The sequence below is a fragment of the Protopterus annectens genome, chromosome 5.part0 (genome assembly GCF_019279795.1).
Source record: "Protopterus annectens isolate FY-2018-M chromosome 5.part0, PAN1.0, whole genome shotgun sequence".
Classification (NCBI taxonomy): Eukaryota; Metazoa; Chordata; order Ceratodontiformes; family Protopteridae; genus Protopterus; species Protopterus annectens.
Genome location: NC_056735.1, coordinates 1,302,386,830 through 1,302,403,121, shown reverse-complemented (window position 1 = coordinate 1,302,403,121; position 16,292 = coordinate 1,302,386,830). Strand labels below are relative to the sequence as shown.

The 16,292-nt window shown below is 42.8% G+C and overlaps 1 protein-coding gene across 1 annotated transcript in view; it reads left to right on the top strand.

The window, feature by feature from the left end:
• CDC16 (cell division cycle 16) overlaps window positions 1–16,292 on the top strand; it is a 786,728-nt gene that overhangs the window by 386,284 nt on the left and 384,152 nt on the right. Inside the window, exon 12 of the mRNA XM_044071112.1 lies at window positions 8,351–8,476. Coding sequence (XP_043927047.1) covers window positions 8,351–8,476 — 126 coding nt within the window. The remainder of the gene's footprint in view (window positions 1–8,350; window positions 8,477–16,292) is intronic.

The following is a 16,292-nucleotide window of genomic DNA, read 5'->3' as shown; positions in this document are numbered from 1 at the left end:
TTGAGAGCCTCCATGAAAGTGCGTGTGTGGTTTGTGTTTTTGTGAGAGCTGTGATAGTGGGTGTTTTGGAGGGCTATGTGACTAGGTGGGAAACGAGCTTAGAACTTTTTTTTTTTTTTTTTTTTTTTTATACAGAAAAGCAGATAAAATGGCAGTAAAAACAATTCTGATGCAGTGCAAGCCAGCACATGATTGTTTAGCATTATTAAAGCAAATACAGTTTAAATAAATGCAGTTAAATTAAAAACTGACTAAAAACAAGTGCAGAGTGCAGTAAATTAGGAAAAAAATCAAGATGGGTCACGTAGAGTATCAGAAAACAATGCCAGCAAATATATAAATAATTCAGTCAAGCAAAAATTAAGACAGAACTCAGAACAGTTAAAAAGTGCCAAAATATACTTATCAGCTCTATATTTCCAGATTGAGAAGCGCAGTCAGTCAGTACACATGGAGATTCTAACAATGGTAAAGTCTAGCAAAGTGTTTTTTAGTAAAGTGGAAAGGGAGAAAGCAGGAACAGAAGATAATTCAAGGTTAAGAAACTAAGTGGGTTGGCCTTCTCAGATGTTCTCTCTGTATTAGGTACAATGAGCTAATGACACTAGACTGGGAGGAGTGTCCCAGATCAAATTTACAGTAGGGCTTACCAAGTATAGAACAAGATACCAATAGGGAGAGAGGGTTTAGGCAGAAAGCACTACAGAAATGTTTATCACAACAGAAAAACAGCAGTGAGCCACTAAATAACATTTTAAACAGATAAAGGAGCAAAGAGACTCTAGAGAATGCTTTTAACTGCAAACAAATCACTTGTATGATACACTCCTTGGCAGGAAATCAGAACAAACAGATTCTTAACAAATGGAGAAAATTTCCAGTTAATACCTTTCACACAGTGAGAATAGCTAAAAAAGCTTTACAAACAGTGTGACAGTAAAAAACATAATTTATCAGGCCCTGTAAGGCAGACAATTTTAGTACAACCACGTAGATTAGTTTATAGCAATAAAATACAGTAAAAAGTATGCAGCAGACAATAAAAAGTGCTCTAAATGGCTAGAATAAGCAATAACTAGTAAAAAATAAGCAAAAATAAAGCATACTTATTGTTATGTATCACGGACCAGAGTTGTGGTCAGTGCCCCTCCTCCGCTCAGCTCAGTGTGTATAGACAAAAATCCTGTCAAAGTTAGGGCTTAAATACCAGAATGTACAACCTGAAACAACTTAAAAAAGCTCAAAAGAACCAATGAGTGCTTACTCCAAGCCCTAGACCAGCCAACCTCTACCAGTCAGCAGCCAATCAACAACCATTGCTCTCACTAAAGTTGAAGAAGAAAGGCTTCTTCTAAGCAAAGATCGCCTAGAACATGTGCTCAGAACAAACAAACACTGCAAACAAACAACCAGGCCACAGAGACAGCAAACCTGAACTGGGCTGTGCTACAGCTACTGGCTACACTATTTTAAGCAGAAAACACTACAGAAGTGTTTATCACAGCAGAAAAACAGCAGTGAGCTACTAAATGAAAGTTTTAAACAGATAAAAGAGCAAGGAAATCAGTTATATGATGCACTCCTTGGCAGGAAATCATAAACAAACAAATGCTTAAATGGAGAACATTTCCAGTTAATACCTTTCACACAGTGAAACTAGCTAAAACATGTTTTAAGATTTACTAACAAAAATCTTATTTATCAGCCCCTGTAAGGCAGACAATTTTAGTACAACCATACAGATTAGTTTATAGCAATACAATACAGTACAAAGTATGCAGCAGACAATAAAAAGTGCTATAATGGCTAGAATAAGCAGTAACTAGTAAAAAGTAAGCAAATAACAGGGTACTTATTGCTGTATATCACAGATCAGAGTTGTGGTCAGTGCCCCTGCTCTGCTCAGCTCAGTGTGCAGTCACCTGCAGACTTAGTTAACCATAGGCCATAAGTGCTGGCCTGAAGGTCTGGGAAATGTTTGCCAAATAGGAGAGGGACAAAACTGAGCCCTGTGGTACACCTCTGGTAACTGTTTTGCTTTCAGAGGTGATATCTGCTACTCTAACTACATGGGTTCTATCCGACAACTAGTTAACTATACATCACACGACATATTCAGATTTACAAGTCTGAAAAATAATGCTTGTATGGGGAATAGTGTCAAAGGGCTTGAATAGTGTCAAAGGCCTTGGCGAGCTTTCCAGCAAAGCACTGGGTCAAAGCTGGTTTCTCACCTTTGCTCGGTCTGTCTGTCTCCTTCCATTATTGTAGGTATAATACTTGTGATTTTTCTTCTTACAGGTAACCCACTGCAAAAGACCCTTCAAAGTAAGGCAATTTAGGCAGTTAATACCATTTTGGAATTCTTTTCACAGATACCCCACTGCAGAGGACCCTTCAAAGAAAAAATAATACTGGTATACCAGAGCAATCCATATCCAAGTATCATCCGGAGGACACTTTGTAGTGTGTTTTATTAACATAGCCTGATACCACTCCTGTTTCTATGTATGACCATTCAGTTCTTCACTCTATTGCTCCTGCTAACAGAAGTAGGTCAAGTTTAAGAATGACAGCATACTATGGTGCATAACCCAGAATGCTAAACTTCTTAGAATGGTCATTCAGAGAAACTTTGAAAGGAGAAGCCACAAGATATTCATTGCGAGGGACCTTCAAAAAGCTCTAAGAGAAAGGTGAGTACTCTCACATCAATAGATGTTCATCATGTTTCACTGTTGCAGTCATTACACTTGGGTTATCCGCTGGCAGGCTACCCGCAGTCGGCCCAAGTTCCAAAGTCTTGGTCCAGCCTCGGTTGCTGTCGCCTCTTCCCTGACGTCAGTGCGCCAGGGGTATAAAAGATGCAACTGACGCCATTTTCTTCAGTCTTTCTTGCCGCGCGGTGCCCGAAGCAAAAGCAGTTCGCAAGTGCCAGTCGGCCTACTCCTGAGATTTTCGAAATTGAGTTTCAGAACCGAAGTCTTCAATAAAGCTAAGTACCCTTGCTCCAGACTGATGTCAGTAAAAGTTAATAATTGTATCTCTTGTGGGAAGCAAATACCTCATAAGGACTTTCACTCTTACTGTATTCCTTGCCTAGGCCCTGACCACAACGTTACCAGTTGTTGGTTTTGTGCTAGATTCAATAAACACACTATTAAGTTTGATTTTGCTTTACATTATTTTGGCCGAAGGTTTAATTACATAATGCCGTCGGAACAACCGAAGACCGGAATTTATAAAAAAACGCAAAGACAAAGAAAAGGACAGGCATCCGAGGTCCAAAACCGACGACAAAGTCTCTTCTAGGCCAGTCGCCAGTTCTTAGTGAGGCACCTTTGCCGCCCCTGACACCCGCTACCTCAGAGCCACAGGCCGTATCCGACAGCCACGTGGAGACACCGAGGCCTGTGGAAACTCAAGGTATTGAGCCTACGGAAACTATTCCCTCAGATGGGTCCGGAGCCGCTGAGCAGGCATCGGCTTCTGAGGGTGTTTTCAGACCTTCACAGCTTACAATTAAGCCCACCACAGCAGCCAAGGCAAAGTTAAAAACACCATTAAAGACAAGGAAACAAGTACAGCATTCTACTGAACAGTCATCCATGCCAAAAAATGGCCGAAGACCTAATTACTTTAATCAGGGGTTCCCATCCCCCTGCTGACAAAAGGCCTAGGCAAGACACTGACTATGATTCCTCTGACCAGGTTTCTGTTTCCTCTGATTCCTCTTCTGATCAGGGATATTCTTTCCCTCCCTATGAGGACCCTGATGCAGAAGAGTCTATACCTTCAGCCTCTCCGCCTAAGGATTATTCTTTTGGGGAAACCCTGCACACCACGAGGGAGCATTTCCATTGGGAGAGCCAGGATTATTCAGAATCCAAGAAAAGGCTCAGAGACTTTCTTTTATTGCCCCAGCACAGGCCCCTGGCTATTCCCCCTGTGCTTGATGTTGTTGATGATGTTTTCTCTGAATCCAGTCTGACTCCTGATTCTTTACCCCCTGCACCAGTCAAGCCAGACAGGTACTACAGGGTCCCTGACTCTCATATAATTCTTTACAAAAACCCTGCTGCAGATCCAGAAACAATTTCTCAGGGTCCTAAAGGGGTTAAGGCTTCCACTGTTAAAAATCCTGTCCCCTCGGATAGGGATTTCAGAGCTCTGGACAGATGGGGGAAAAAAGTTTACACTTCTGCTACTTTAGCTGTAAGGGCTTTAAATTGCCAGTTTCACATGCTTAAATATCAACAGTACCTCATGTCATTGTTAAAGCAGAAAATGGTTTCAATCTCAGAAAGTCCTGACAGTAAGGAAATGCAGGATTTATTGCATGCAGCTGAACAAGTGGGAAAGCATACTTTGCAATGTGGTTTTGATTCATTAGAGGCTTCTTGTAGAGCCGCAGTTACAGGCTCTGTTATTCGAAGGCATGCTTGGTTGAAAGAACAAAGTTTACCTGACCATGTTAAAGTAAAATTATTGGATGCTCCACTACAGCATGATACTTTGTTTGGTGTTAAGGCAGAAGAGGTGTTAAAGAAAATGGAGGATAATGCAAAATCTATGCAGACAGTAAAGGATTTCTTACAGGTTCAACCACCTAGGTTTAGGAGAAACTGGCCTTCAAAAAATTGGTCCTTTCTGGTGTCAGACAGGCTACAAAGAGGCAGATACAGATGCCCAAGAGGCAGATCTCAGCCCCCAAAGGAGGGGAAGACAAATCACAACCTTATAGGAAACAGTCCCAATGACTTCCCTGTACAGATGCCAAGCACTTACCTTTTGGCAGCACCCCTAGGGGGAAAGCTAGCACTTTTCTCAAAAAGTTGGCACATAATTACCCAGGACAAATGGGTACTAAATATTGTTTCTCAGGGTTACAGGTTCCACTTTCACATGCTTCCAAAATCAAAAGGTATGCCGGACCTGCCACAAAACCAATGGGCAGAGGCGCAAAAACAAATTGCTGCTCTCATGAACATGGGAGCTATTCAAAGAGTACCACAGCAAGAACAGGGGCAAGGATTTTACTCACGACTTTTCTTAGTACCCAGAAAGGACAAAGCCTGGAGACCAATACTGGACCTGTCAATCCTAAATACTTTCCTGGATGTTCCAAAATTCAAAATGTTAACACTACAGCAGCTTCTACCCATGCTGGGCAGGAAGGCTTGGCTAGTTACTTTGGACTTCAAGGAGGCATACCTGCATGTCCCAATCAGACAAACTTGCAGAAGATACCTCAGATTCATAGCAGGCTCAATGCATTACCAATTCTCTGCACTGCCCTTTGGCTTATCTACTGCACCCAGGGTCTTCAAAAAATGCCTGGCACCAGTAATTGCATTTTGCAGACAAAAAGGAATTCAAATATATCCCTACTTGGACGACTGCCTTATTCAAGCAGAGAGCAAGGACATTCTACTAAAGCATCTGGCATTTGTAAAAAGATTACTAATTTGCCTAGGGTACACAGTAAACGAAAAGAAATCAAAACTAGTGCCCTCTCAAGAGATAATATTCCTGGGTGCAAGCTTAAATACAACTGCCCAGATGGCTTATCTCACGTCAGACAAACAAAGGCAACTGACTCATTACATTCAACTGATGGCAACAAAGACCCAGCTCCCTGCAAGAAAAATTCTGCAGTCCCTGGGCTTCATGGTGTCCTGCATTCTACTAATTCCATATGCAAGATTGCATATGAGGAAACTACAATGGTATCTAAAAAGTGGTTGGACTCAACATTGTCACAGCCTGGAGACAATCATAACTTTAATTCCCTGCCTACAACAGGAGTTTCGATGGTGGTCCCAGGCCTGTCACCACAACAAGAGACAGCCTTTCACCTTACCCACAGCCAGGCAGACAATAACAATGGATGCATCGGATTATGCCTGGGGGGCACATATGGCAGGAAAATGTATTCAGGGCAAGTGGCCCAAGGAACAAATGCATCTTCACATCCATCAGAAAGAGATGCTAGCTGTACAAAATGCCCTGACAGCTTTCAAGGACCTACTACATCCAGGACAACTACTAATAAAGACGGACGATGCCACAGTTATGTGGTACATAAACAAGCAAGGGGGCACCCATTCCTACCCCCTATGCAGGCAAGCCATGACCTTGTGGAACACAGCACTAACCTATCAGGTATATCTGCAGGCACAATTCCTGCCAGGAACAAAAAATACACTGGCAGATGAACTAAGCAGAAATCTCATGGACCCTCATGAATGGAAACTAAATCCACAGGTGTTCAGCATGATAACAAGGAAATGGGGACGCCCAGACATAGATCTTTTTGCCTCCCCTCACAATTGCCAACTACAGAAATTCTGCACAAGAACTTATCACTCTCAAGCATGGAAAGTGGATGCTCTATCATTCAGCTGGAAAGCCCTGACAGTCTATGCCTTCCCTCCAATGCCTCTTCTTACCAAGGTGCTCCTAAAAGTCAGACAAGAAAGGCCAAAAATGATCCTGCTTGCCCCAGACTGCCACGCCAGCACTGGTACCCAATCCTAAAGAGCTTGTCTCAGGGCCCAGCTTGGCCTTTACCTCAAATTCCTCATCTTCTGACTCAACAAAACAATCAGATTCTGCACAGTCAACTCAGAACCTTAAATCTGGCAGCATGGCAGATAATGTAGCCACTCAGACTACACCTCTCTCTAAAGCTGTTATGGATGTCATTTTAGAAGCCAGGAGGCCCAGCACTAGGAAATCTTATGCAGGAAAATGGAAGAGATTCTGTGCTTGGAACCAGGCACAGGGGCTCGAATCACTTGTTCCAAATATACCTCAGATTTTACAATACCTAACTTGAGATGCTGGACAAAGGCCTATCTTTCTCATCAATTAAAATCCATTCCTCTGCCATTTCAGCTCATTACAATATGGAACCTCCTATTTTTTCACATCCTCTACTAAGACAGTACCTCAGAGGGGCAAAAAACATAAGACCCCCAAGGAGAGCACCAGTACCAACTTGGGATCTCAATTTTGTTTTAGAAAAACTCACACTGCCTCCTTTTGAACCAGCCAGCACAGCTGATATAAAATTCTTATCATGAAAAACTGCTCTGCTCCTAGCAATAACTTCAGCAAGAAGAGTATCACAGTTACAGGCATTAATGGCTGTGGAACCTTTCATCATTTTTCACCAGGACAGAGTTTCTCTTAGGACAAACCCAACATTCATGCCAAAAGTAGTTTCCAATGTGGCCCTGAATCAAACCATTCATTTACCAACTTTCTACCCAAATCCCCAGAATAAAGGGGAGAGACTTCTGCACGCTTTGGATATACACAGACAGCTACGATTCTACTTGGACAGAACAAAAGCTTTCAGAAAAACTGAGCAACTGTTTGTAGCCTATGTTGCAGGATCACAAGGAAAACCTATCACAAAGCAGACAATATCAAAATGGATAGGACACTGCATCCGCTTCTGTTATGCACAACATGGCAAATCAGTGCCTAAGGTCATTAGGCCACATTCTACCAGAGCAGCAGCCACTTCAGCAGCCTTTCTCAGAGGAGTACCAACCAAAGACATTTTAGAAGCTGCAACCTGGAGCTCAGTGCACACTTTCACCAAACACTACCACTTGCCTCTGTACTCTAAATCCAGAGCAGGCTTTGCCACTGCAGTCCTGCAGGGCCTGGTAGCCTCTCCAAATCCAATTTAGACCCAGCCGCCCAACCTCAGCTTTGGGATTCAACCCAAGTGTAATGACTGCAACAGTGAAACACGATGAGCACAGTACAGTTGTGTACCTACCATAAATGTAGATGTTCGAGTGTATTCACTGTTGCAGTCCAGGTTACCCACCCACCATCCCCCTTTTCATTGCTGGGACTTCTCTGTACTTCTCAACTCTATACAACCTATGTGGTGTATTTGCTTGTAGATGAAGGAAATATTTATATTAGTACATGCATGCTTTTTGCATAATTTTATTTTTCCAGCCTTCCTATCTGGGGGCACCTGACATCTGGGGCAAGAAAAACTGAAGAAAATGGCGTCGGTTGCATCTTTTATACCCCTGGCGCACTGACGTCAGGAAAGAGATGACAGTAACTGACGTTGGACCAAGACTTTGGAACTCGGGACGACTACGGGTAGCCTACCGGCAGATAACCCAAGTGTAATGACTGCAACAGCGAATACACTCGAACATCTACATTTATGGTAGGTACACAACTGTACTTTTTTGTCAAATATGTTGATTTAGTTGTTGCATTGTATTCACTGTCTAACCGTGCCTGTATATGCAGTGAGTATTTTGGACTAAAGTTCAAACAACTAAGCTTGTGATGTTGCTTGTTTCAGCAAAGCCACTACACTGGAACGAACATATGGTCCAGCTTGGATTGCTTATGGTCACTCATTTGCTGTTGAAAGTGAACATGACCAAGCTATGGCAGCATACTTTACAGCAGCTCAGCTAATGAAAGGGTATGATTATTCAGAATGTGTTACGTTTTTGTTTTTGTATAAATTTACTGGAAATGTGGTGGACAGTGCTGTTTTTTTCTCACCTTACATACTTCCTTTAAAGTTATTTATTTAGATTTGCTTAAGTATCCTTTTTTAGAAGATTATTCCAAATTGCTGCCATGTTAGAATGTGATAAAACTAGTGATGTGATGATGTTCTTCGTGTTTCACTGTTGCAGGCATTACATTAGGGTAATCTGCTGGCAGGTTGTCCTCAGTCGGCCTGATTAACAAAGTCTTGGGTCCTGCGTCGGTTGCTGTCCCTTCTTCCATGACATCAGTCTCGTCTTTATTCTCACTGATGGGTCGGATCCGATCTATCGGATCCATCTCGGCCATTTTCCAAGCTTGAGGTCTTCAACAAAGCTTGTGAGCCTCATTCTTTACCCATAATGCAACCCCGTAGCTTTCTCAGATCTCATTTGCTGTGCAGCGCAGAGGTTGGATTTCACTGCTCTGGGCTAAGTGTTTCATTTTTTTGGTCTATTTATAATTATTCTTTTTATAAAACCTAAAATATCTTCACCCTTTTATCTTTTCAATAGTTTCTTTACCCTAATAACTATTAGTGTCCGTTTAAGTTAGAGGGCATCTAACATTTTTAATTAGAGGATGTTCTTCCCCATCTTTCTTCTTTCCCGTTCAAATTAAAAAAAAAAATTCTTTGTCTCTGTCCTTTTAAATTAAAGGACTCTCCTTTGAGCTTTGTGCGAGCGTGCTGGTGTGTGCTCTGATTCCTTTCCATCTTATGTATGTCTCAAAAACAAGAAGGGAAGTCTGTAGGCTTCAAAAAATTTGAAAAGTGCGGAAGGAAGATGCCCCCTGAGTGAATCACACATTCTTTGTGTCTATTGCTTGGGGCCTCTTCATTTGCAAGAATCATGCTCCATCTGCCATGGTTTTAACCATTGGGCATTGATGGAGCATAAAAATAAACTTATATTGAAAGGCCTGATTAAGACAAGTCTTTATGAGGCTATATCGCCGGAACTATCCAGATCTGGCAAACTTCTAAAAAGAGCTTCATTGGAGCCGAGATCCTCTTCAGAGCTGAAGCAGAAGGCTCCAAAGTTGTCATATCCAAAGGCACACCACTGGAGCAGATATCTCTGATCGGTTCCAAGGCTGCCTCGGAGCGGAAAAATCCTTCGACCCCGACTGTTAGCTACCGAAATTAGACATAGGAGCTGATCGCCTTCCCTGGAAACAGTCACCTACTCTTTCTACTTGGTCCACCAGGAGTTTGTCTGACGAAGATGTGGATAGGGTGGTGGAGAGACTATTAAGAAAACTGGCTTTGGCCAAGTTACTGTTGGATCCGAGCCCAAAGGAGTCAAATCAGACTCAATCTTCCCCCTCAGAGCTTATTCCTCCTCTGATCCATCCCCTGGTTTTGGAGTTGGAAGAGTCCGATATCTAGTATGTGTTTGTATCAGGTCCAGGACCCATAGGTTCCTCGGATCCAGTATCTGCCGCGAGTGTTTCCATCTGATTGGAGCAGGAGACCTTTGGGGGTCGACGCTTCCCAGTTGGATCCGCAGAGCTGGTTTGGATCTCATCAGATCTGGCCCTACCTCTGGGGGCCTTGGCACAGGTGAGTTCCGCTCCTACCTCAGCTTCATAGCTTCCGCCTTCAACTCTGGAGGTTCCTTTGGCTCTGAAAACTTGTTTGTTGGATCCAGGGAGTGCTTCGAAGTGGGGACGGACTGGATTTGAGGTAATGAGGAGGGTTCTGACTACTTCTCAGTCTGAGACACAATCTCCTTTGGATTTTCCTCCCTCTCCTGTTCAGGTGTCTTTGTCTTCTCACCTACCCTCTCCATAGGTCCGCAAAGACCTTAGGCCTCAGGATGTTCCACAGGGAACTGCCCCTTCTTCCGAAACCTCCCCAGAATATCCCATTAAGGAGATTCCTCAGAAGAGGACATGCAAGAGGAAGCTTCTTGACTCCCCAGAGGAGTCTATCCAATCTGACACTGACCTCGATGAAGCAGAAGGTCCCCACGATCGCCTCCTGAAAATGTCTCTTTTGGAGATATCCTGGAGATCTTAAAACAGAGAGGTGATTCGCAGTCCACCTCCCCTTCGGCTGAGGAGTCTGTTTACCTGAAGGCTTTTAGGTCTCACCCTTCAACCTCTTTGGTGACCCTTCCTTCTGACGAACATATCGAGTTAATGTTTTGGAAGGCTTGGCAAACCTGAGACTCCATAGAGCCTACTCCTAGGAGGCCAAATATAAGTACATTACTGCCCCTAAAGATAAAAACTTTTTAACAAAATGTGTAGTGGTTGATGCCATGGTCGTGGCGGCAGCCACTAAAAAGGAGCTTTCTGAGACCAACTCCTCTGTCCATACTCCTAATAAGGATTCTAGGACCATGTATAGGTATGGGAAGCATGTCTTGTCATCAGTGACCTTTGCATTACTGTCCCTGAATTATTTCACCCACTTCACTAGATTACAGAGGGACCTGATAAGGAGCTGTAGCTGATGCGGTGGCAGTTAAAGTCAACGCTTAGCATGCCACCCTGAATTCAAGTCGTTAACTCATCCATGAGACTAATATTGTATGCAGCAGATGGAATGAGTAGAGTGGCAGGTTCAGGTATCTCCCTTAGGAGGCAGGCCTGGATGCGCCTTTACGATTTCGCAGAGCCCTTCAAGTCTTCCTTCGTTATCGCCCCTTTTGGCTGCTCTTTTCTCTTTGGACCTAAAGTGAAGGAGACTCTCACTAGGTGTGAACAAGAAGGCAAGACCTTATCTGCTGTTGGAATATGTTTTTCCACACCTACTTGACCCTTTCCCAAAGGTCAGAAAGCTAGTGGGAAGATGTAGTTCAGAAAATCTCAAAGGTCGTTCCAAGACACACAGGGTGAAAGTTCTCCTAGAGGCACGGGGGGGGGGGGACATTAATGTAAGATGTTGCCCTTGCAGCAGTTGAGGCCTGCAGAATCATGGCTCCAGAGAATCTTTCTTTGGTGGAACCTTCCAGTACTCCTGAAGGAGTGCCTGATTCCTCCCTTCTGGAGGCAGTTGGGGGTTGATTGTCTCTGCACCAAAAAACCTGGCTAAAGATAACAAATTGCAAATGAGTGCAGGACACAATATCCAGAGGATATATCATTCCCTTTTTCTTCCCGGTTCCTGTAAACAAGTCAGTTCCAGATGTTCCACCCAGTCAAAGGGAACAAGCAATTTTAGAAATCCAAAAGTTGCTAACAAAAAGAGTCATCCAGGAAGTCCCCACAGACCAGAGAGGATCCGGAACTTGATCAAGATTATTTTAGTTCCAAAGATAACAGGGGACTGGAGACCCATTTTGGAACTCAGCAGTCTGAACAAATCGGTAAAAAAATGCCAAGTTCCGGATGATGACACCACAGTTGATACTTCCAGTCCTACAAAAAGACAATTGGATGTGTTCTGTAGACCTTCAGGATGCGTACTACCACATTCAAATGGAAAGGCGACCCAGAAGGTTCTTGCACTTCCGGCTAGGAGCCAATCATTTTCAGTTTTGAGCTGTGCCCTTTGATCTCACTACAGCCCCCAGAGTGTTCACCAAGTGCATGACAGTAGTGACAGCTCACCTGAGATGCAAAGGATTCCATGTGTTTCCATATCTGGATGACTGGCTCATAACCACCCCGACCAGGCATCTTCTGCTACAAACCAGGGACTACACTCTTCATCTTTGTTCCTCCTTAGGTATTACCTTAAACTATGAAAAGTCTGCTCTAGGGCCATGTCAAAGTTTAGTCTTCACAGGAGCAGAGATAAACACAACTACACTAGTAGCAAGACTTCCACAAGACAGAGTAGGCGATCTCTGCCATTATGTAAGACTGTTAATCAGGAAGACACCAGCCTCTGCAAAACTGGTCCTTCAGGTACTGTGGAAAATGGCAGTGTCAGTCATACTCATTCCCTTAGCTTGTCTTCATATGAGAATACTTCAGTGGTTACTTTCCACACAATGGTCAATCTTGGAACTTCGAATGTCCCACAAAATTATGATAACCAACGCCTGCAAAAAGGATCTTAAACGGTGGGCTCACTCTTCATTAGTATCTGAAGGCCGTCCTTTCATTACCACTCAACCTCAGACCATGGTGACCACAGACGCTTCCCAAATGGGAGGGGCGGTGCATTATCTAGGGAAGACAGTCCAATGCATCTGGCAAGAACACGAGGATCACTTGCACATAAACATCCTGACGATAAGGGGGTGCTTTTAGCTTTGCAAGCATTTCAGGACACACTGCATCTAGGAATGATAGCAATCCAGTCAGACAACATCTCCAGTACATAAATAAGCAGGTGGGAACCAGATCTTACCCCCCTTGTCAAGAAGCTCTGAGAGTTTGGCAGTGGGCTACAGCCTCCAACCATTTTCTGATAGCAATGCATATCCCAGGGCAACTTGATTGCAGACAAATTGAGCAGAGCCACTTTATGGCCACACGAGTGGACCCTCAACCAGAAAGTTACGGAAGAGATCTTCCGGAAATGGGGCCAGCCTTGCTGCAATCACTTTGCATCACCCACCAATGCCAAATGCAGCAACTACTTTGCCCAGATCCCTCCTGCGGGGGAGTCACCAAGGGATGCACTTGTTCACGACTGGCTCCCAGGATTTCTTTATACTTTTCCACCAATCCCTCTAATTCCCAAATTTTTGCAGAAAGCAAGTTTGTTGGAGAGAAGAATAATTCTAATTGCTCCTCTAGGCCTTGTCAGATCTGGTTCCCCTTTCTTCAGCTTCATCTTTGGGACAAACCATGGATTCTGGACCTGGCTCCGGATCTTCTGACTAACCCGTCAGGAATGGCTCATCCCAACCTGGGCAATCTCAGTCTGACAGCTTGACTGCTCCAGTTCCCCTGTTCGCCAGGTTTCCATCCGTTTCCTCTCCAGTCAAACATATTTTGTTATCCTCTCATAAAACATCTACATGAAAATTGTACAAAAGTAAATGGAGGAGATTTGTTACATGGGCCACCGAAAAGTAGATAGACCCCTTTGCTGCACGGGTTTTGACAAAACTTTTCAATGAAGGAACAGCTGCAGCAACTATTAGAGTTCAGTTGGCAATTTCCACTTTCCATGTAGCAGAAAATGGTTGTGGAATCATGTCACACAGACTTTGTAAAGCTTTTCTGAAAGGGACTACTATGATTAGACCCCCATATAAAAATCCACCCCCCCCAAGATCTCAATTTCAATTTATCTAACATCTTTCTCCACTTTGAACCATCAGCTACACATGAGTTGAAATACCTCTCCTGGAAAACACTCTTTTTAATGGCTATTACTTCAGCCAGAAGAGTTTTTGAGTTGCAAGCTTTATCTGCCAAGCCCTCGTACCTAGTCTTTCATAAGGACAGAGTTTCATTATGCACTAACCCCTCAATTCTGCCCAAGTTTGTATCGGAAAGTAACTTCAACCAGTCTATAGAGCTACCAGGTTTCTTCCCTAACTTCCAAAATAAAGGAGAATATTCACTGCATCTCCAAGATGTTCATAGGCAGTTACGTTTTTACTTACCTAGAACTTCTGAAATTAGAAAATCAGGTCAGCTTTTCAAGTCTTATTTTAATATTAAAAAAGGCACCTTATCTAAATGGCTTACACTATGCATATCCTACATTTATAATTCAAAGAACAGAGCTCTTCCAAATACCGTTAAAGCTCATTCCACAAGATCTGTACTCACATCTGCAGCCTTTCAGGCTAGACTACCATTGGATAATATCTGTGCTGCAGCAATCTTGGGCAAAACCTCATACCTTTATTACTCATTACAAAGTGGATTTGCCCTCTTTTGGTTTTATGGTTCTGAAGAATATTTTCCCATGAGCCACCCAAGAGTCAGTTTGCTTGGGACAGTGTCCCATCAGTCAGAGTAAAGGCGAGATTAACAACATCACATAAAGAAGTTATGTACTTATAACGTTCCATGTGTGTTGTCCATCTCGTCCTTTATTCTCACAACCCTCCCTCCATACTACCTGCCTGTATTCCTGGGAGACTGAGTAGCACAAATTCGATACCACAGGGCTGTATAGCCTCAGAAGTCTTAGTTTTCTAATTCTTGATTAATACATGCATGCATACATATATGTGTGTACATACATACATATATGTTTACATATGCATAATTTCTGTATAAACTGCTGGGTCAAACAAGATCTGAGGAAGCTCGAGGGTTGCATTGTGGGTAAAAAATGAGTCCCATGAGCTTTGCTGAAGACCTCAAGCTTGAAAAATGGCCGAGATGGATCCAATGGATCGGATCTGACCTATCAGTGAGAATAAAGGATGAGATGGACAACACACATAGAAAGTCATGGTAAGTACTTTACTTCTTTTTTTCACCTTCTTTGAACATTTTACCTTTAACAGATTTTGCCATTGTTCACATTAATGAAGGAGTCGGCATGCAGCTGTGGTTAAATTGCTGATCTGAAAAGGAAAAAAATGCAATCCCAAGAAAGCTGACCACATCTCTGTCTCATACCTCTTGATTTAGATGAGACAGTTAACCCTTCTTAAGTAACAAGGTCTGTATTTCTTAATGTGTTACTTATCTGCATGGTTAGTAAGTCTGCTCTGAGGATTTCTTTTTATTTTCTTTTTTTTTTTTTTTTTTGTGTTTGCCCTGTTACGTAAAACAGTTTCTCATAAAGCTGTCTTTATAACTGTCATCCTGTGGTTTCTGCTCCAGCCTGCAGTGTTTTCCTGAATGTCTCCATGTTCTTGCCTGTGATTCCTCCCTAGTGTGGCCATTCTTAGGTGTTTTCGTTCTTTTTGTGCAAAAAGAAATTTATTTTCTGATCTCACTGACAACTTTGTTTTTCCATTTTTGTCCATACCTTTGAGTGTGGCCTTTTTACAGTGGATATAAAAAGTGTCACACCCCTGTTAAAATGCCTGTTTTTTGTGATATAAAAAAATGAGACCACAATAAATCATTTCAAAACTTTTCCCACCTTTAATGTGACCTATAAGCTGTACAATTCAATTGAAAAACACACAAATCTGTTAGGGGAAAAAATATAAAAAATAAAAAAATGTGCAATAAGCTGGTTGTATAAGTATGCACACCCTTAGACTAATACTTTGTTGAAGCACCTTTTGATTTAATTACAGCATTCAGTCTTCTTGGGTGGGAGTCTATCAGCATGGCACATTTTGACTTGGCAATATTTGCCCACTATTCCTTGCAAAAGTGCTCCAAATCGTTCAGATTGCGAGGGCATCTCTTGTGCACAGTCCTCTTCAGGTCACCCCACATAGTTTCTATTGGATTTAGGCCTGGGCTTTGGCTGGGCCATTCCAAAACTTTAATTTTCTTTTGCTGAAGCCATTCTTTTGTTGATTTGGATGTATGCTTGTGGTCATTGTTGTGTTGAAAGGTGAAATTCCACTTCATCTTCAGCTTTCTAGCAGATGCCTGAAGGTTTTAGGCCAAAAGTGACTCGTATTTGGAACTGTTCATAATTCCCTCCACCTTGACTAAAGCCCCAGTTCCAGATGAAGAAAAGCAACCCCAAAGCATAATACTGCCACCACCATGCTTCACCATGGGGATGGTATGTTCTTTTGGTGATGCGAAGTGTTGTTTTTTGCGCCAAATGTACCTTTTGGAATTGTGGCCAAAAAGTTCAACATTGGTCTCATCAGACCATAGCACATTTTCTCACATGCGTTCGGAGACTTGATGTATTGTTTTGCAAATTTTAGCCGGTCCTGGATGTTTTTCTGTGTAAG